Source organism: Passer montanus, unplaced genomic scaffold, assembly GCF_014805655.1.
Source record: "Passer montanus isolate IOZ18808 unplaced genomic scaffold, ASM1480565v1 scaffold81, whole genome shotgun sequence".
NCBI classification, from domain to species: Eukaryota; Metazoa; Chordata; class Aves; order Passeriformes; family Passeridae; genus Passer; species Passer montanus.
The window spans coordinates 2,932,812-2,953,896 of record NW_024373368.1 but is presented as its reverse complement, the minus strand read 5'-3'; the positions used below and the strand labels follow the sequence as shown (position 1 = coordinate 2,953,896).

Below are 21,085 nucleotides of genomic sequence, written 5' to 3'. Positions count from 1 at the left end.
CAGCAAGCTAAAAAAACCCTAAAAATCAAAGGAGAGCTCTCTCCTGCTCTCTGTCCATGCTGCAGACAGCACAGTCCAGGAGGAGGAATGCGGGGAGCAAGTGCAGTTTCTGAAAACAAACTGTGCACTTCTTTTCCCCCGCTTTGCTCTCAGAACCAGTCTTAAAGGTGCAGAACTTAACATCCAGCATAAACAGAACAGACAACTGGGGATACAAGCGTCATAAAGTCACCCCAGGATGGTATCCAGATGTGATTCTGAGGTACTGAGGCTGTGACCCAGTCCAGTGGAGCACTTCTTTATTCCTTGGACAAACTCCTTAGCTTGATCCACTCTGCACCTATGGGTCAGAAATCACCTTCCAGGGGTGGGAGCAATACTGCATGGGGAGGCAGCTTGAACTGGCACTTCTCTGATGTGACTGTGCATCCACAGCCTTCAAATGGTTTCTAGAATTTCCTTGGTCTGTTTTCTGGACAAGGTAGCTTTGCAAATCAGACAGTGAATAGAGATATTGGAGAAAGTGGAAATGTGTAGTTATCTTCTATTTAATCTTTAATATTGTGATTATTAAAGTGTCATTTTACAGAAAGTCTAAAAGCTATCATGTTTAAAATCACTGTCAGCATCCCAACCCTAAAGGAGTTCCAAAGATGAGCTTGAGAACTCTATTATGTATCAAGTCATGGCTCACTAAAGATTTATTTATGTCATAATCTCCCTTTTATCTCTGATATTCCAGAAGCAATGCCTCTCTTGCTCTGAAGAATAATCTCATCAGCCTCTATCCGTCCCCATAAGCCCTCTCTCAGGTTGCTGAAGCCATGAACATATTACAATTGTTCCTTTATATTCACTCTCAAAGTTGGCTCCTTTTTTAGACCTGGTGAAGGACCTGTGTGCCTCCTCCTCAGTGTAGCAGGTACCAGTGTTCAGCATCTTCGTTACTGGCATCCTCCAACACCTGCTGACCATGCCAGTCCCTGCCACTTCTTCCACAGTGCACTTCATCCAAATTGCAGTTTGCTTCCTTGTGCCTGAGAGCCAGAAGGCTGATAGATGTGTTTTGAGTTTGCATTGTTTATAATTTGGGCTTTATGGTTTTTCCCCCCTCTCATCCGATTTGTAGCCTGAAGTGCTCTAAGTCCTAGAAACAACACAGTGTCTTCTTTTTTTCTCCAAAGACAGCACATTATCACATGCAATGTGCTGCCCTGACTTACCTACGTATGTATGTAATAGGATACTTGTCAGCTTTGAAAACTTGAGCCACATTGTGTGGCCAGGTTCTACAGGAGCAGGAAGCTATGTCATCAACCTATGAAATGTCCTGTTTACCTGCTACATCTTGTCTGTTGATTTTTCTTGACTTGCATGTGGAGTTGTTAGAGCTAAATTATCTAGCAGTTCTCTCTTCCTGCAAGCATGTCAGGTTATTGCTCTAGATATGTGTAAACATAAGAAGCTGCAACACTCCAATAGAAAAATGTGCTCTTAGAAGCTGCTGAAACTTCATTCTCATATATCAGTCTTGTATAAACAATTCTACAACAGAAGCATAAACAAATCTTGATTATTACTTATGATTTAAGTAGGTCGAAAATGGCCTGAATGACTTACAGAAAAGAAGGGGTGCTGAAATTTAGTAATTAATTTTAGCACCTTAGTTGAGACTACTTAGCTTTGAGTAAATCCCACAACTGAAGAATATGCAAATAAGAATGTCACATTCTGGTTATTGATACTGTAGTCTTTGGGGCAGAGTGGTGATTGTTTGTTTTGAGCTAGGCTATCATAGTTATAATGGAAGGTTGTTCTCATACCTGCGTCATAATTACAGTTTGCCATTTGTTTGTTAATGGCAGTGTTTGTTGCTGTGTTTATTTAGACATACTAAGAAAGAAAAACTAATGTAAATTCAGCTAATCAATTAAAATGCATTTTTCTGGGCACAGATAGTGTGTGGCCAGATCATGATACAACATTTTATCTTATGTTTAGCTCCAGCTTTGGATGAAACAGCAGGAAGCATGAAAGAAGGGCAAGCACTTTCTCCTGTTAATTTACCTATGTGTTTGGTTGCTTGTGTGTAGTGGGCTATGTTCTATGGGATTTTTAATTTATTTTTTTTCATTGCTTGCATGAGAAGGGTTTTCATTTTTTTGCACTGTTGTATGTATCTGAAAAGGTTTTTTCTGTTCATTTTACAGGAGTAAAATGGCTCAAACTCTTGCTCCAGCAACATCCATCCATGATGAGGAATCCTTGGAAAGCAGAATGGTGGTTACATTCCTCATGTCAGGACTTGAGTCAATGGTTAGTAGAGGAGTTACGTTTCTGCATCATAGATGTGTCTTGGTATTTGCAGGATTATATCAGTATATTGCTTCCCACTGGGCAGCAGGGAAGGTGGATTGTTGTATTTGTACCATAATGTATGTTGTCCAACCAGCTATAATTCTATCTTTGCTTGTGGTAAATCATACTATCAGTTATCTTGTTTCTTGTTGTGGGGTGATTGTTTTAAAAATTATTTTGTCAGATAAATAGAGGAAGTATTTGATGATTGCTTAGGTACAGCGTAGTTGAGAGGCAAGAGTGTGTTCTGTTCTTTGTCATATGTTGTGTAGAGTGAATAAATGGTTTTGAGGCTACTGCCTTGTCTTCAGCTGCTGTACCAACTCAACAAAACTTGTTCAGAAAATACTTCTTTTTGTTGGCATATCATCTGTTTTTTACAAGTTATTAAATTGTGTGGCAGGGCTTACAGTTGGCTGGGGCTGTGAGTGGAAATGCCTGTCACATTTCCTTGAAATTGAGGCACTGTCCAAGATTTGTTTCTTTAAAATTGAGATTTTTAAATGATAAGCAAGAGTTTTCTTTTTAGTAATGAAATTTTGAGTGGAATAGTTATAAGACAGTATATTGCAAGTCTTTTCTCCCTTTGTTTCTTAAAGTCTTTGTGTCACTTTTTCTGCCCATGCTGCAATTGTTAGCTTTTATAGGTTGTAGCAATCTCTGATTTAGTTCCTAGGAGAGACTGACCTTCTGTGATTACTACTTGGTCATCTCAACAGTTTTCTTGGGATTCTTGTTCTCTCCATAGGCTTCCTGCCTTAATTCTTGCCAGAAATTTCTCCTGGCAGAATATATGTAGATGTTGGCAGGGATGGTGCAATCCTTCCATTCAGGGGACATTCACCTGAGGCTGGGCCCAGCAGACAGGACAGGGCAGTCTACAGGGAGCCATCCTGCTTGCAACCACACCTTTCTGAACAGAAGATGGTGTGTGAGAATTGTGCTGTGAATATACAAAACTTCTATATGCTTTGTTGAAAGTTGGAGTAAGACGCTCAGTATGGAAGTGGTAATTTAACATGGATTAATGTAATAAATAATTTTAATTAAAAACAATGCAATCTGAGTCTATACAAGGTCTTAATTTACTAATGAATCTACAATGCTTTTAAGATTTCTGATGAAAAGCATTCCAGATGTGTAAATTGTGCTTTGCTACTGGTTGATGTTATGTTGCTCACAGTACCTTCTGAAGGGTGGATGCTGGCAGCAGTAATTGTTTTATATGATATCATATACACTTTTATTAACTGCATCTAACTATGGTAATAAAAGCTTTTTCTTTTTCTTTTTATAGTGTAAAGAACTTTCCAAGTCCAAGGCAGAAATTGCCTGTATTGGTGTATATGCAAGAAATGTTTTTGTTGTTGGAACTGAAAGAGGAAAAGCCTTTGTCAACTCTAGGGAAGATTTTAAGACGGATTTTATTGAATACTGTAAGTTTCAATGTTTTATTTTTGTATGTCACAAGCTGCATAATGTATATTGCATAGTATTGATAATTTTGGGAGCAAAATTCTGTCTTTCATGGCTGTGTGCTATAATTTTGTTAGCTAATGCAAATCAAGCTGTAAAATGAGCAGTAACACGGGTCTTGTTTGTAGTGTTATTTCTACAATGGCTGGAAACTTTCCTGTTTTCTTAGATAATGTGAAAAGTAGTACAATAAGAAGTATTAGACAGTCCACTCTTATAATACATCTTGCTTTTCCTAGTATGTGTTAATTTTTGTATCCTCTCCTCCAAAATTTTTCCACTCAGGAAGAGTGAGGAGAGCACTGAACAGGTAGAGAAGTACTTCTGTCGACTCAGATCATCCTGGTTCTTCAGATCAGTTCATGCTTTACTGAAGCAGATGCACAATTTTGACAAGATAGTATTTTTTCATGTAGTTATTTTATATCACTTTTATTTAGTAGACAGAAGTACATGTATGTAGTACCATAATGACTTAAAATTACATCTGCATTACTTTTGTACTGCTTTAAGTACATCTAGGGTGTGTTTTTTGTTTAATTTCATTTTTGCAGTAAAACAGTGGAACTTTCGTGTTAACAAAACTTGATTAATTGATTCATACAGGACAGTATTTTTAGGGATAGGTTTCAAAGATTCAGTGATGATTTAGGGGAGCATTGATGCACTCATTTAGGAAGGTGTTGGTGGTGGATGCTGCCTAATAAATAACAAAATTATTTGCCTAGAGAAAGAGAGAAGATGGAAATCAAAGGTAGGGTATGATAGAAGAATCAGTCTGAGGAGGAGTTAAAAAAACTGTCCAGTTAAATACTACTTGGAAAGCAACTGCGTTTAGTCTGTAATAGAAAGACTTACTCCCAAAAATGCTTTTGCTGCTACATAAAATTGTTTTGGCTCTGTCTCAAGGTTGAGGCTTGTCTCAAGGTTAGTTGTTTGTGCTATCTGTCTTGGTTTGAAGAAGGCAGATGTCTGCTAAGGAAGGCAGGAGCCTCCCATAAAACGGAAAATGTAACCCCCTTCCTTCTGAATTACTGTAATATTGAAATTAAGGAGCTCTCAGGCAAAGATATGGGAATAGGAATAACAGTCCTTTGCTAGGAAAAACTAAAATACAAAAGTACAAAAAAAAACCCCAAAAAACACTGCCAGAGATCAGAGCAGGCCCTGGCCCCCTGTGGGTCAGGGTGGTGGCACAGTCCCATCCCATGGGGGCTCAGCCCTCCTGCAGTGCCAGCTGTGCTTCTGCTGCAGCAGGGATCCTGCACAAGGGGGGAGTTTTCCTCTGCAGCTCCAGGGCTGCTGGAGATGGGCCTGCTCTTCCTCTGGGAATGCAGGGCAGGAGAAAGCTGCTCCTCTGGGAATGCAGTGGGCAAAGGCTGCTGTGCTGTTCCAGGCTCAGATTGGATCCAGGTAGGAATGCTTGGCTCCTGCCCTGGGCGGAGCATCTCCCCATGGGATGCTGGAATTTGATCAGCCCTGCAGGGACACTCAGTGGCCATGGACAGCAGAGGAGGGAGGATTGCCTGTGGGGGAGATAAAGAAAACTGCCCCACCTGGTTTTAACAGGTGGCCCAGTGAACAGAAGATAACTGCCCCACCTCTGACAGATGGCAATAGGATACACACCCCCAGCCACATCTTGAAGCCTCAGACAGTAGGGCTCTGGGATTTTTTTGTCCTACTGGCATGGACAGTGACTTTCTGTGCACATATTTACTCAAAGGAAAGTCACCACAGTGTTGGGTTGTAACAGATAACTGATATCAAAATGTAGAATTGTAACCCAGTTGAGGAATCAAGTATAAGATGAATCAATTTATTTTTCTTTTTTGTTCATTTTTTACAGGGACAATCTTCATATACTGTTGTTTGTGAAAACTGCTATCTGAGTACTGGGGAGGGAGTTCCATTTTTCACCTGGTGGCTTTTTTTGTTTTTGTTGCTTAAGTGACTTCTCTGACATCCTAGGTACTATGTTTTATTGCCAGTACAGTGGTATCATGGGCCCTGATACACCAGGGACTTTGTGTAGTGGACACAGTATTAGTAGGGAATCTGAAATTACGGGGATTTGCCGTTTGATCTCTTGGCTAGATCTCTGTTTCAGATTTTGTACTGTGGGAAGCACTGGCTTCTCATATATGCTTGTATTTGGCTTTATGAGATGTGGTTTCTATAGATGCATGCTTGTGTTTAAATCCTACATCAGTTTTGATAATCCTCACCTTTTGCTTTATTCCAGTTACAAGATACTTGTTCTTGGGCTGTGTTTTTGTACTGTCAGGCTGATAGGATTAAAAAATACTAACTTTGAAAACAGTGTTTCCGTTATGATTATTGCAGAACATTATAGCATAGATCTGTGTGAACAAGGTCAACTATTGTCAGTCGTTGCTTTTATGGTTTCACTAAGTGCACATCTCCCATGCTTTCAGGAGAGCCTTGATGCTGGAAGTAGTTTTCCTTTCTCCCTGAGAACGATGTTGATAATTCCAGAAAACATTACTTCAGAACAACACTTTTCCCCAGGTTGTATTTTCCTGTCAGAAGGGAATTTTCAGAAGAGCTTCCTGACTTTTGGTCACTTGTTCTGGACTTTGAAAGATACTTATCCAGCACCATGTGTTCCATCCCATCTGCCAAGGAGACAGTTCTTTCCCAAGAATCCCAGTTGTCTCTGCTGGTACTGGCTGCTACACCATTAATATGTAGGTTGCAGAGAGGCTTAATCCTGCTACTTCTGCAACTTCTGGCAGCTCTCCCAGTCATGCTGCTTTTTCCTTTGGTGGTGCCAGGGCTTTGGGCTCACTTGCCTGAGATGGGGCCATCTTGCACCTGTAGGTGTTTTGTCTTGGATAGGTGCTTTATTTTTGGAGCCTTCATTTTTCTTCTGATAGCCTTGGGTTTCCGCACTGATCTTAACAGTGCATCTGGTATGGGCCTGAGTTTGACTTCAAGTCCTGTTAGAGACTTTGGGCCAGAGTCTTCTATTCTTCTTTCCTGTACCTCCATGTCCACCCAGCCACATGTGAGAACTTGTAGTTTCAAGAATGCTCACAATCTGGGTGTTATTAATGTAAGAACACAGCCATTCCTGCTGCTCAGGAAGAATGAATGGAATGCAGTTCTCCACAGACTTTATGGGAAAGATTGCTCAGTTTTGGCTCCTCAGAATGTTTTTTTTGGTATGTGAATATCTGTTTCCTCTTGGATGTATTCCATCATCTGCAGACAAGTGAAATGATTCTTCCCATAAACTAGGCTACTGTGGACCTGCTTGAAGATCTGCAGCTAGGCTTCTGTCTCTTTGCATCCTTCTGAGTAACTTGCACAGCTAGGTTGCTTGGCTTGATTGCCACAAACCTTTCTGTCTCTGCCTAATCAGCTAAGGGGTATGAAGTTATCTCCCATGCTTTCAGGAGAGCCTTGATGCTGGAAGTAGTTTTCCTTTCTCCCTGAGAACGATGTTGATAATTCCAGAAAACATTACTTCAGAACAACACTTTTCCCCAGGTTGTATTTTCCTGTCAGAAGGGAATTTTCAGAAGAGCTTCCTGACTTTTGGTCACTTGTTCTGGACTTTGAAAGATACTTATCCAGCACCATGTGTTCCATCCCATCTGCCAAGGAGACAATTCTTTCCCAAGAATCCCAGTTGTCTCTGCTGGTACTGGCTGCTACACCATTAATATGTAGGTTGCAGAGAGGCTTAATCCTGCTACTTCTGCAACTTCTGGCAGCTCTCCCAGTCATGCTGCTTTTTCCTTTGGTGGTGCCAGGGCTTTGGGCTCACTTGCCTGAGATGGGGCCATCTTGCACCTGTAGGTGTTTTGTCTTGGATAGGTGCTTTATTTTTGGAGCCTTCATTTTTCTTCTGATAGCCTTGGGTTTCCGCACTGATCTTAAGAGTGCATCTGGTATGGGCCTGAGTTTGACCAAGTCCTGCTAGAGACTTTGGGCCAGAGTCTTCTATTCTTCTTTCCTGTACCTCCATGTCCACCCAGCCACATGTGAGAACTTGTAGTTTCAAGAATGCTCACAATCTGGGTGTTATTAATGTAAGAACACAGCCATTCCTGCTGCTCAGGAAGAATGAATGGAATGCAGTTCTCCACAGACTTTATGGGAAAGATTGCTCAGTTTTGGCTCCTCAGAATGTTTTTTTTGGTATGTGAATATCTGTTTCCTCTTGGATGTATTCCATCATCTGCAGACAAGTGAAATGATTCTTCCCATAAACTAGGCTACTGTGGACCTGCTTGAAGATCTGCAGCTAGGCTTTTGTGTCTTTGCATCCTTCTGAGTAACTTGCACAGCTAGGTTGCTTGGCTTGATTGCCACAAACCTTTCTGTCTCTGCCTAGTCAGCTAAGGGGTATGAAGTTAACAGCTGGTTTAAAAACCTGTGGGGAAAGTTCAGTCCCATTTCCTTGGAAACTACATATCTTGTTCCCTCAGAGTCAAAAACAAACAGAAAATTACTGTAGGTAGTCAGTATTTTTGAAATTTCCTGCCTCCTAAATTCTGCTTCAGGTGATTGACTTTTTGTGTGGTTCAAGTGATCCTTTGATAATTATAAAATTATTTTTCTTTAATTTGAGGAAATTTTCCAATTTCATGAACTGTAAAGCTGGATGGCCTTAAAAAGCTCACAGATGAATTGAGTGAATGACATTATAACCAAAGCAAAATGCTTTTAGATATGCTCCCATTTACTTTTCCTCTTTCATTGCAGTAGTTTTCCTTAAGTACAAATAATGAAATACATGTTTACGAGAGGTGTCACAAGATTGTTGTTGCTCTTAAGTTGCCTCTTAGAGTGTCTGTGCAGGGGTCACATTCATATTCTTAAAATTACTTCTTATTTTTCTCTCCCTGAGGGATTGAAACACACCAGATTAAAAACCTTCTGATGTTCTAAGATGCCTTAACTGCCATGGGACTGACAGTTCTTTTGCTAGAAGAGTCCTGAGATCTGTCAGCTTCAGATACCAGATAGTCTATTGAGCATCTCATCTTCAGGTGTTTTTGGTTTTTTTTGTGGGTGGGGTTTTTTTTTGTGTTTTTTTTTTTGTTTGTTTTGTTTTGTTTTTTTTTTTTTGAGGAAGTTTCAATTAAGTAAATTGTTGTTCTGCTAAAGCTTGATTTCTTTGTTTCTTACTCTTTGGTGAGATGAGGACAGTGCTGGATTTGTTCTTAGAACGGGGACAGCTGGCAGATTCCTTTTCCAGCTAAGTGGTATGCTGGACTGTCAGACCTGGAGGGAAGGATATTCTGAAGAACCAAAACATTGGACAGTTGAAGAAAATAAGACACTGAAGCAAAATGAGAGTTGTTGGGAGTTGTGTAGTTGTAGTCCTGCTGAATCCAGAGGAGTAGTGAAATTAATTCCACAGGATGCTCACAACTGTGCAGAATGCTATTCTTTTACCATATAACCATCCCTCCCCCTTCATGAGCCATAAATATCGCCCCCTCATCCCTCTTCTGCACCAGATCTTGGTGCATATGTCCCAGGCATGCCCTCCCAGATGTAGCCCGAATCCTGCTTGGGGTTCCAGTAATTGTGGCAAGGGCTTTGGAGGAGCCTGTGAAGTTGTGTAGCCTCCAAGGGTTCGTGTCCATTGGTAGTGCCAGGAGTGAATGCTTGCTAGGTTTGATCAGTTGTGCAGGGCTGTTACAAATCTTGCTGCATTTGAAACTTAATCTTGTTTGTGAGTCTTGATTAAAATCAGCCAACAATTATGGGAGGGATTAGAGAGGCAGATGCATAATGTGATCTTAAGAAAACACATAAAAATCATGTAATGAAAAAAACCCATAAGGGTTTGTCTTCTAGTTATGAAAGAAAATTTCTCCACCTTTCTGTCTGCTTTTCATTTTCATATGAAGAGGGCAATGTTGTCATCTTAATTTTGGTTTGTTTATTATTTTTAGAAAGTGTGGGTACACTTTCTGAAGCTGCTGGCAGTAAAGACATTTTCAGTGAATCGATTTCTTACATAGGAAAAATGCCCACTCAAAAAGCTGCATTAGATGTAGCTGTAAATGGAAGCTGATGTCTTATCCCAAGTCCACAGGCAAATCTTAAATGCTGTCATTGATTAACCACCTGTGTTACAGGTATATAACAATATCCCAGTTTTGCATTATTTTTCATGTTTTGATAGGCCCTGTCATACTGCAGAGAATGCAAAAGTTTCAGGCCTGAAGAGCTGGCAAGCTAAATGTCATGTGGAGGTGGGCTTCCAGAGCATGAAGCAGACGTATGATCTGCAGAGGAAGGATGAGATTCTCTTTGAAGTGAAAATACGAGTTTTTAAGATGATAATTGTGATTTTACTAAAAGCATTGCTGCTTCAGCTCATTTCACAGCCCATTTATAATCAGTTGTTCAAACTGATGCTTGTTTTCTTGTGTCAGTGTAGAATTCTGATGCCAGCAGTCCTGGTGATGCACATCGCAGTGTTTCAGGCTTACTGCTGTGCTGGCTCGTGGTGAAGTCATGACACAGCTTCAGCACTGATCATGCTCTTGCACAAAGGAACACAGATCTGCCTTGCCTTTCCTTCAAGGTAGGCAAGCATATCTCTGTTGTTTGCCTCTGGTTTTGCTGGATGATTCTTAGTAAATCTTAGCAAGAATTGAGTTATGAGAAAGGAAGGCTGCCACCTGAAACCATCTCTTCCCTTTGCTTTTTAATACTGGAAGTGTTCTTACTTCCTCACTCATTTTGCAGTGACTTCTGCTCAGAGACTGGAACAAGATGTAGGGCTGAAATCTTCTCTGTTTGCGTGATGATGTCTTGTTTGTAGCTTCTCTTATTCAGCAGTAGGAGGTGTGTACTTAAAATGTCCTTTGAAAGAGATGAGCTGTCATGGCAAAAGTCAGATCCCTTCTGTAAAATGTTCTGCAAAGCACATACAGAATAAATAAACCAGGACATGATAGAACTGCTGCATAAGATGACATGCACAGCACTGGAGAGCTGTGGGACCCTTCACACTGGCATTTTACCTTTTCCTTAGTGACTCTGTTGATCCTTCTTTTCTTGGCAGTTTAGCTTTTTTTTTTTACTGTATTATCCTTCTGTGAGATTAATAGTGTTTTCAATCTCTCCATGCCAAAAAAATCCTCCTTGGATATGTCTCCTAATTTGTCATTCATGTTCTTCAGGGGGTGATATTTGCAAGATTGTAGTGAGGATGTATTAATTCTGGTGTAAATTTAAATTTGCTCATTGCTTGTGTACATAGATGTGTGCATTTGCTTCTAATACAAGTCAGTTCTTGCAATTTCCTGGCAGACTTCCTGCTTGAGAATATCTAAAATGGTGGGACTAGGCACTTCTAATAACTTACTATTTTATGCTTGTCTTATTTTTATAAATAACTGCCAGGTGTTACAGAAGAGGACAGGCCTCCAGAACTGCAGAAAACAAAGACTGCAGCACCTGTAAACAGAAAGACGGTGGATGCTGAGGAGCTGGAGGCTCTTAGAATGTCTGTGGAGGAGTTTTTCTGCTTTTCCTATGGTGGGTGCTTTAAATTCTTCTGAAGAGCTGTTCTAGATTTTTAAATTTTTATTCCATTCGGGAGGAAAAAACTGCATGGTCTTAGCCTTCCAACTACACTGCTATTTTTAGACATGTTTAGTAGCTGTTCCTAAAAAATACACATATAGTGGTTCCTCTGGATGTGTTTTGTGGGATGTGATTTGAGATTTTGCACAGTGCATATTAGTGCCAGCAGGATTTGGTTTTCTGAGAAGATTCACATCCACACACTGCTTTTGTCCCAGTTCTCTCCAAAGTTACAAAGTTTTGTGAGGGACTCATTCTTTTGCTAACTCAACATCACAACAACTCCTCTTCTTTTTTTTAGGAAAAGCTTTAGGAAAGTCAACAGCAGTATCTGTGCCATATGAAGAGATTCAGAGGAACCAGTCTCCTCTGATAGTGCAGGGCCTGCCTGAAGGAGTCACAGTTAAACATCCATCAAATTATGATCTTTCCACCCTGAAATGGATTTTGGAAAACAAATCAGAGATCTCATTTATTATCAACAGGTTATTCGCTCTCTTTCTTTTGCTGGTCTGTCCAATTTGGTTTTGTACTTAAGTAAAATTAATTTTAATTTTTAATTAAATACACTGCAGACTGCTTCTCTTATACAGAAATTCTCTAATGTACACTACCAAGTAATTAACAGTGTCTTTGCTGAAACTGAGTTTTTCTTCCCATATTTCCTCACAGGCCTATCCTAGAACCAAAGAAACAGATCGGTAAGTTAATCCTTATTCAGACTAAACAGAAAAAGATTGGAATTTGAGTTTAGGTAGCAATATATGTAGAGTATTTGGTCATGTAAATGAAGTGGCAAACTGCAGAAATTTCTAGACTGTGAGTTGCCTTACTTATAAGTAACCCTTTCTTATATAAAACCCTTCCCTTTATGTGTTTGGCAGGAGCAACTCATGAGAGATAATTCATTCTGTGTCAGTCTTTGTCTTCTTCATCTTTATACTTAGTATTAATTTAATGTGAATTGTATAGTATCCTAGGAGAAGAAATGAACATAGGAAGGACTGCTTTCAGTTTTTAGAAGATGCCAAGATATTCTAGTGCTTGTGTTCCACTACCCAGCTGATTTTGGCAGTTACATTTAATTTTTAAAAGTAACTTAATCTTCTGAAGTGGCTAGGTGTTGTAGTTCCTATGAAAGCCTCTATATATGAAAAATTCTGAGCTAGAGTGAGTATTGTAAAACTTGAGAGATTCACGTCTAGCTTAGGAGAAATCCCTTCTCTTCTTTCTTTTATGGTATCATGTTCCTTTACTTGCTAAATGCATAAGAGTGGGGATTTGTTTTATGAAAATGATGAAGCAATCTCTGTAGGAATGTAGTCAAAAAGGAAAAGATTCATTTTTTAAGTGAAAGAGCTAGCAGTTGATGCTTGATGAGTAAAAGTAGAGATGCCTATGCTCGGGTTGAGGACTAGAGATGGAATATTACAGAATTCTGTTAATAATATAGTTCTATCAAAAATACAAGGTTGGTTTTCAGTGTACTAAGTGACATTCTAAAGCTGTTTCTCTCAGTATGGTTTAACAGGATCTTTCATTATCTGTAAATAACAAAAATATGCACATATGCTTTTAAAATGTGCACAGGCTTTTGCTTTGTGAAATCAGTGTTATATTTTCAATTTGAGTTTAAAGTAAATGGAGTACAGGAAATTAAAATATTGTCTTTTAACTTTCAGAAGCTGAGTTGACAGATCCTTCACCTTCAGTTATACCCCCATGTGAAAGGTGAGTTTAAAATAATGTTGATTTTTTTTTAAAATCAACTATCTATTTTCATGTTGTTATCTTTGTCTCAATGTGCTTTTTCTGCCCAGCTGACCTTTGAATAAGTTTTGCTTGCTTGGCATTATAAAAATCATGAAGCTCAATCTTTTCTTTATTTTGGGCATTATTTGTGAGGAAACTGTTACAAGTTAAACAAATGGCAAAGTTTCTCTTTAGTTTAAATAGGTGTTCTTAATTCACAGTCTGTTAATCAGGGATAATTTTGCCATATTTTATGGTACAGCATTGAGGGAGAACAGATGGAATGTTGCTTCCTTCCCGCTCCTCAATTTGAAAAAAGTGTTTTTTTAAAAATTAGTAAATGAAGATATTATATCTGTAATATGTCAAAAAATTTTAATGTGAAATCAGGGATCAGTTTTATGTACTTCTGTGTTTCCCTCTCATTAAATGCTAAACATGATCTGAATATTGTGTATGCCTCAAAAAAATGTAGGAATAGGAAATTGCTGACAATTCAGTTTTAAAAAATCAGATAAACCAATATGCAGGGGTTTTTAATTTTATGTTCTTGTTAGAAAAAATTCTGAGAGGTTGATTTTGCTTAACAAGCTATAAAGCTTTAAGAACTTCCCAGAAATCTAAGGTTTGTTTTTAATAATGTCATTCTGTTTGATTTGCTTAATTTTATAGTTGTCCTCCTGTTAATGTGAAAACGGAACCAAGCAAGGATTCTGGTATGTTCAAAATTTTGTCTTAATTTGCAGCAAAAAATAAAGGTCAGATTTTGTTAGAAGACTGAACTTAAGCAAGGACAGGGGGCAAAAAAGCTCCAAATAAAAGGAGCAAAAAGACATCCTTGGTGAGATAGAAAAACGTTTCTTTCCTTGAAACTGTCCATTTTTCAGTTGGAGTTTTTATAAAATATTAAACCCTAGCCAAATGCTTCCATTTCAAGAGGGAAATTACAAATTACAAACATTTGTAATACATTGTAGACTAAATTTATCTTTATGTAATTTAGAGAAGAATTTATTTGTTAATATTCCTAAAATATTGAAAATGAAAAAAATATCTATTTTCTAGCTAAAATAGAAGTAAAGAGTTCATAAATAGCAAGATGTGTTATTTGTTATTTAAAAATTGCCAGATCATTCCTAAGCTGCTCTGCAGGTAGCAGATGATTCCCCAAGGCACTGTGATCTGTGGCAGACTAATGCTGAAGTGTGTGCTGTGAGATAAAAGCGTGGGTAATCCCATTACAGCCAGTGAGGCAGCAGGTGTGCTGGGGGATAAACTGGTGACTTTCCCTTTTGCTGGGTTGAGCTGCACTGCTCACTTTCCTATTAGAATTAAGTTTTCATACGTAGTCCAGCTTTCTGCTCTTGTTATTTGTGCGTCACAATTTTAAATTTGTGGTTTATGTTTGGCTTAACATGCACAAAGCATTAACGTGAACTTTTTATCAAGTGAGTCCCAGACTCTTTCTAGTGCTGCTTTTTAGACATTTTAAGTAATTCTCACAGAAAAATGAGCAGGAGATTTTCCAGGACTTTCAGCACAATGAGTGATAAAATATGTTTTTTTCCTGTGGTAGCATGCAAAGAGGAAGGAGCCCATTTAAAAAATATTCTTCAGATCTTAGACAGCATCTTCAGGGAAGCCTAGTTTGTAGGGAGGTATTTAATCCTAGATTATTTCTGGGGTTGACCAAACTGAAACATAAGAAACCAGCAGGTCACTTTGTTACCATTATTTTAGCTTAACAAATGTGTAATGTTTTGTGTTTTTTTCTTTTCTTTTTTTCTTTTCTTCTTTTTTTTTTTTTTTAATAGAGACAAACGAGGATCATGGTGGGTGCTTTTGTTTGTTTTGTTTAAAGAATCTGCTTATTATTGGTTTCCATATTTGATTCTTTTGTTGCTTCTACAGGAATTTCTTCCAAAATGTCAACAGTAACAATGAAGCAGGAAAGAGATGATCCTAACTACTATCAGTTCAATACTTCAGGTAATTCTACTAATTTTCATAAGTGTTTATCTCATGAAATGATTGGTTGCCTAAGTGTTGATCCCTCCATGCCTCTCTTTTTAGTAATTTTTGGTCATTATACATGCAATTTCTTAGCACTGTTAGGATACAGCATTTCCATGCTGCCTATCATGCAAGTTATTATGAAGAATACCAAAAGACCTAAAGAACAACTTCATTCCAAATGCAAATGTTTGTGTTTGGCCTGAAGGAGTTCCAGGAGTCTTTTGAAACTGCTTGATTTATTTTTCTGAGGGTACAATGTGCAGATTCAATAATTCAATTACTTTGTTAAACAGGAAATAAACCTTTATAGTGATGCTTTCTAGAACACTGCTTGAATTTTTTCTTTAGTTTAAAATTTCAGTAACTTTTATACACTGTGAATCATATAATTAGCCATTCTATGATTCTGTGATTGCAAGTGTATCAGTCACTTTTCTTTTATGGAATGAAAAATATGTGTCAAAATTGTATTGATAGGTTTATTTATATGGACAAAGCATAACAATATTTATGAGGCCCATGGCTCAGCCTCCATGTATGTTTTAAGTTTTCTCCCAGTTGCTTTGCCTCACCTCTTTGTATCCAGCTTACATATTCACCTCAGCTAGGAGAAAACAGAAATTGTTTTTTCTTTATGTTGACATGAATGGTAATTAAGAAATTGTGACTGTAAATGGCAATATAAAACAGCTAAAACCTTAAATTTGTAATTTCAACTTATGTGTACTTGTCATTTTGTTAGTTGAGTAATACAAAGAAACATGGGCAAGCTGCCACTCATCTCTCAATGACAGTTACATGTTCAACAGTGAAGTGCAAAACAGCACATCCCTTCATTTTGTAGTATTATATATTATTATGATAACGTTTTGTGTGTGTTCAGACAAGAAGATTCTTGAGACTCTTTTGTATTGTGCTTTAATAACTAACTATGGGGATGTGGAATCAATACTTATATCTCAAGAAGCATAAGAGCATCATTCAGAGAGATCTCAACCATAGCCTAGCAAAGTGTCACCCTTTGAGTGCAGAACTGGAAAGGTGTTAGGATTATCTGCTCTTCATATGTGTACATTGCCTAGCCTTGGAGGCTTACAGGCTAGGCAAATCAGTCGTTTACAGGCATGATTTAATGTAGTAAAAGTAGATACTGGTGTGAAGACAACTTAGTCATTGTTCCTTGCAATGCCAAGTCTTCTCATCCTTTTGCTTTTTATCCCCATTGTGGTTTCCCATTTCATGCATACAAATGATGTCCAAATTTGGCCAATAGCCCACAGTGTAACTCAATGCCATCTGAGGAGAGTCTACACTGAAATAGCTTCTTTACAAAATAGTATCCATTGCACTGCAGCTGAAAAATCCAAGTCATGCAGTATGCTTCCAGAGTGAAGTCTAAGCACATTTACAGGGAGGATTTCTGTTGTCTTTCACAGAACTCTAAATTTAAATCTTCTGATTGATGGAGAGAAATAGATATCTCTTTCTGATAAAGTGGTGCTTGATGGATAACTCCTTGTCTGTGCCTGCTGTATAGTTGTCCAAAATGGCATTTAAAGCACGACAGAACTGAGTATATTGGTAGAAGTGATGGGGTGCTGTGAGCTAAAGATGTTTTCTCTTTTATGTCAAGTCATGCTGACTAGACAAGTAAAGCAACTTCCCATTTGTTCTCCATCTAGCTACCACTCTGATTCAAGCCAAAGGGTGTCCAGACTATAAAGCTATAAATTCTGGAGGCACATAGATGTTTGTGTATGGGTTGTGGTGCTGTACAAGAAGTGAACCTTTAAAAAGTGATTATTGTGTGGGGTGTTCCTGAGGAATGACAGTTTTACCCCAGCATTGCCTTTGGAGAGATCTGCTACAAAATAAAGAAAACAGATAAGGTGATAAGTTTTGCTAAAAATAACCTACAGCAAAAGCCAGGCTTATCCATTTCTGAGAAGAAACAACTTTAGTGTTATAGGATAGCAATCTGCTTGGGCTTCCTGGAGAAAATGATTCACTGATAAAATTTCATGGTTGTATTTTTTCTCTTAAGTGCTTCCTCTCTAAGAACTGTAATGCTGATCAATGTGCTATGTGCCTGGGTGGCACACTGCCTCTTTCTGTTAATTAAAGAGGGAAAATTATATCTGTAGGTGGATGTTCTTCTCATCTCGGTTGAAGGTTGCACCATTTAGATGTTGCTATAAGTTAATACTGAATTACTAAATTTAGAATTGTTTTAGCAGTACGCAGTAAGATGACTGAAAAATAAGGACTTCAGCCATTTAAAACTTCATGTGGGTGTATTGACAGAGAATAAGGGGCAGTTTGCTGTCAGTGGGCTCTAGAACTGTCTTAAGTTACAAAGATGTAACCAAAAGAATGTATTCTATTACATCTTCATAAACTGCTAGAGCAGGTGGGGCAGTGTTCCTTATCTCCTCCATGACTCATCCCTGATAACTCCGGGGTCTGTCTCTGTTAATGGGCCATCGAATCTCACTGCATGACTCATAAATTACATCTTCCCATTGTGAGATGCTCTGCCCAGGGGGAGAAACCAAGCATTCCTACCTGGATATAATCTGAGGCTTGGAACAGATATACTCCTTTAGGAATACAAATACTCCTTAGGAATATAAACTTTAATGAACAGGAAAAAGATATAGCTGATTAAAGTATCATTGAAGAAAGGCAGAAGCATCAACATTTCTTTTTAAAAATTAGTTTATTAGTTGAAACCTGCTGTTCAGCATGCATCTCTTGACTGTTCAGTAGTCCAAGAAATGCACAGTGCTGCCAGGAACCCCATTTTTAGTCTGTTGAAACAAGTAAGTAAGGTTTTATAAATATTTAATATTTAACAGTGTCTTTCCAAAGTTTAACATTACAAAAGGTATGAAGTGAGCACATAATATAGGAAATTAAAAGATACTTGGCAAATTCCTGTATGGGCTGGAAGTATGTGTTTGTTGTGAGACACCCTTAAAAACTGGTTTTTCTGTTCTCAAGCAGGCCCTTCCAAAACATCAGAGATAGAAGAAAAAATTGCTCCTGAAAGAAGTTACACAGGTATATCTTTTGCTTGTATTTTTTCCTCACATCTGTTTTAGAAATTAGTGTGTGAGTGTTGCTTTTCACAGCTTTGCTACTTGATTTGCCATAAAACTGAGGGTACTGGAACTTGAACATGAATAGAAATAAAAATTACGATTGCTTTACTTTCCAGCTGTCCAAGTAGACAGACATGTAAGTGGGAATTTAATTTCTTCCTTTTCTAAATTCAAAGAGGAGCATCAGGTTGATCACTCTAAAGCAAAAGATGTTTGTGTAAATTGGTATGTTTCTCAAGAAATTCAGTATGTTTCATAATGACTTACAGTTTAATAAAAGTCTGCTTTATAAATTATAAGTGCAACTGAACTATGCTTTTCAGTTCAGTTTGAAGTGAATGAGCACATAAATAAATAAATGCAAAAGTCTGTGTTAGTCAAAGCAGTACCTTACCAAAACTCTGTAATAGCTGAAATGCCTTTATAAACAAATGGTGCAATTTTTTTCAACTGTTTACAGTTTACATTAAAAGTATTAGATTGCCCATTTGCAAAGACTAGAAAATATTGACCTGCATTTAACACTCTGAATTTCATTGTAAGGTCAGAATGTTCCTGCTACCATAAATTTCTAAGGTGAGAAAATGGTCTTCTGAGTCTTGTTCATATTAACAAAATAATTCTGGAACTTCTCCTGTGAAAATCCTTACTTTAAATAGTAGGGAGTAAAAATTGTTAAAAACTTCTTATGTATTTTGACTGTGGTATCTTTTTCCTTTATATTTGTAAAGGAAACCATCAGCATGGTATAATACTTAAGCATAGAGAGATCTAAAGGAAAATACTCTTCAAAATGCACAAGTACAGCTTTAGTCTCACAGAATAACTAAAATATGTTCCTTCATGCACTGCTACTTAATTTGGATAGAGTTTCTGATACAATTAGCTTCACTTTGTTTAATTGTAGTGCAGTTAATCATAAATTGCTCTTTCTCACACTGAGTGTTGATTGGCGAATCATGCTAGTGGTGTTGGTGCACTCTGCTCCAACACAAGCATTGTGATCATGAATTTCCCTCCCACGTTTGATTGTTGCCCTTGCAGCCTGTTATGGAAATCATAGCAGTAGTGCAGTATCCATGAGTCTGTAGAGCTGGTAAAAACATACCTAATCTGTGTGGACAGGCAGCCTTTGTTTATATTTTCAGGAATCCTGGGTAAGAGAGGGCAATATACTTATGATTGTATTAAGCCTACAAAGCCAGGACACTAGAATTTCCTTCAGTCATAGCAGCAGATGTGCAGTGTAGCCTGTGCAGTTCAGCAAGTGTAATCCTCACCTCCTTGTCTTTGTCAGGAATTGCTCAAAGGCTGATGGTAAAATATCTTTGCTTCTGTTTTTGTTGCATGTTGTGAGCTCAAGGGGCTTCCTTGACAATGTTGATTTAGATGCAAAGGCATGGAGTGTTTGGTAGAAAATCTTGTCCATGTCCATCATTCAGCAGTCCTGTTTTTCCCTTTCAGAGCCCTCCCAGCCTGCTTCATCAGACACAAGTGAGGATTCAGAGGCTGAGTTCAGTAACGGAGGTCAGTTTCCTACATCATTGATTTCAGGCATTTTTCTATCCAAAATGTGTTTTCCAAAGCCTGCATTACTTGACACTGAATGAAGAGAATTGTGTGCTGGTGTTGAGTGTCATCTGGATTGTGCACTGCTTGGTAAATGAGCCTGGTGGAGAAGTATTAGAAAACCACAATATACTGAAGCATATTGGATTTGGTGGGCTGGTTTTGAAATGATGCCTGACAGCAAATTATAGCCCTTGGTGTAATTTTCAGGTGTTGGTAATTCATTGAACACTGAAGATGTTATAGCATTCCTTCATTCTGGAGAACACATTGCTTTATAACCACACTGTAGTTATGTGTAACATTTGTAGTTAAGAAATGCTTGTGGGAATAATGGTACCAGAACAGAAAGGCAGTGCTGCAGGTGGTGTAAATGGAGCCTCAAGGTGTCAGTCTAATATTGATAACTCTGAGATCCAAACCTTTGCATTGACCTTTGTCATCCAAGTAGCTCTAAAGCTGCTAAGCAGTGTCCCTGCTGTTCTTCTGTCTGTCCACTTGTGTGTGATTAAGGCAGAGTTGTCCTGTTTGATGAATTTCATTGGTTCCCATTGGTTTTTCACTGGTTTGAAAGTGGGTTTAGAACATTTGAGCTCTTCAAGACAAAACATCGGTGCTGTGTTTTGAGATCTACTAGTAAATTATATTACCCCCAGTTAGATAACAAAGGTAGTCCCTATGTGCACAATTTATTCTGTGATTGCTTTTGCAGTTGCATGGTTGTTCTGCAATCATGCGATGCCCAGTCATGTTTCAGAAGACAATGTTGTTTTCCTTAGGAAGTACAGGAGCAGCTTTGTTCTTTGCTTTCTTGTGCTTTGCACAAGCACTTTTGAAGGAACAAGTTGTTCCTTCATAGGTAAGAACTAAAGCTTTCAGAAGTTACTCAGTTAAGTAATTTATTGCAAAATTTGTTGCCCTGATAGGCACAGTTCCTTAATTCTGTTCTGAAATTCAAAGCAGTTCCAGTGCTGCATATGAGTCCTCTTGACATAAAACCAATTGCCTTTTTTTTTTTCTTTCTTAAAGATGATAAGCATGTTGGTGATGATAATGATGATGATGATGAGTACCTGCCTGCTGAGGGGAGCCTGAGGAGCCCCAGTTCAGCTGCTGAAGCTGCCTGTACTGGGAGAAGAAATGAAGAAGAATTTCATTTTGGTAAGAGGAAAATTAAAGATGATTTTGTCTCCCTGCTGTCTTTTATGAAAAAGTTTTGGGTGATT

The 21,085-nt window shown here is 38.3% G+C and overlaps 1 protein-coding gene across 1 annotated transcript in view; it reads left to right on the top strand.

The window, feature by feature from the left end:
* The window catches only part of GTF2I (general transcription factor IIi), a 69,029-nt gene that overhangs the window by 6,306 nt on the left and 41,638 nt on the right, over nucleotides 1-21,085 (top strand). The window contains exons 2-10 of the mRNA XM_039732894.1: nucleotides 2,211-2,316; nucleotides 3,656-3,794; nucleotides 11,236-11,370; nucleotides 11,720-11,903; nucleotides 12,091-12,119; nucleotides 13,101-13,149; nucleotides 13,843-13,886; nucleotides 15,082-15,159; nucleotides 18,190-18,249. Coding sequence (XP_039588828.1) covers nucleotides 2,218-2,316; nucleotides 3,656-3,794; nucleotides 11,236-11,370; nucleotides 11,720-11,903; nucleotides 12,091-12,119; nucleotides 13,101-13,149; nucleotides 13,843-13,886; nucleotides 15,082-15,159; nucleotides 18,190-18,249 — 817 coding nt within the window. The 5' untranslated portion in view covers nucleotides 2,211-2,217. The remainder of the gene's footprint in view (nucleotides 1-2,210; nucleotides 2,317-3,655; nucleotides 3,795-11,235; nucleotides 11,371-11,719; nucleotides 11,904-12,090; nucleotides 12,120-13,100; nucleotides 13,150-13,842; nucleotides 13,887-15,081; nucleotides 15,160-18,189; nucleotides 18,250-21,085) is intronic.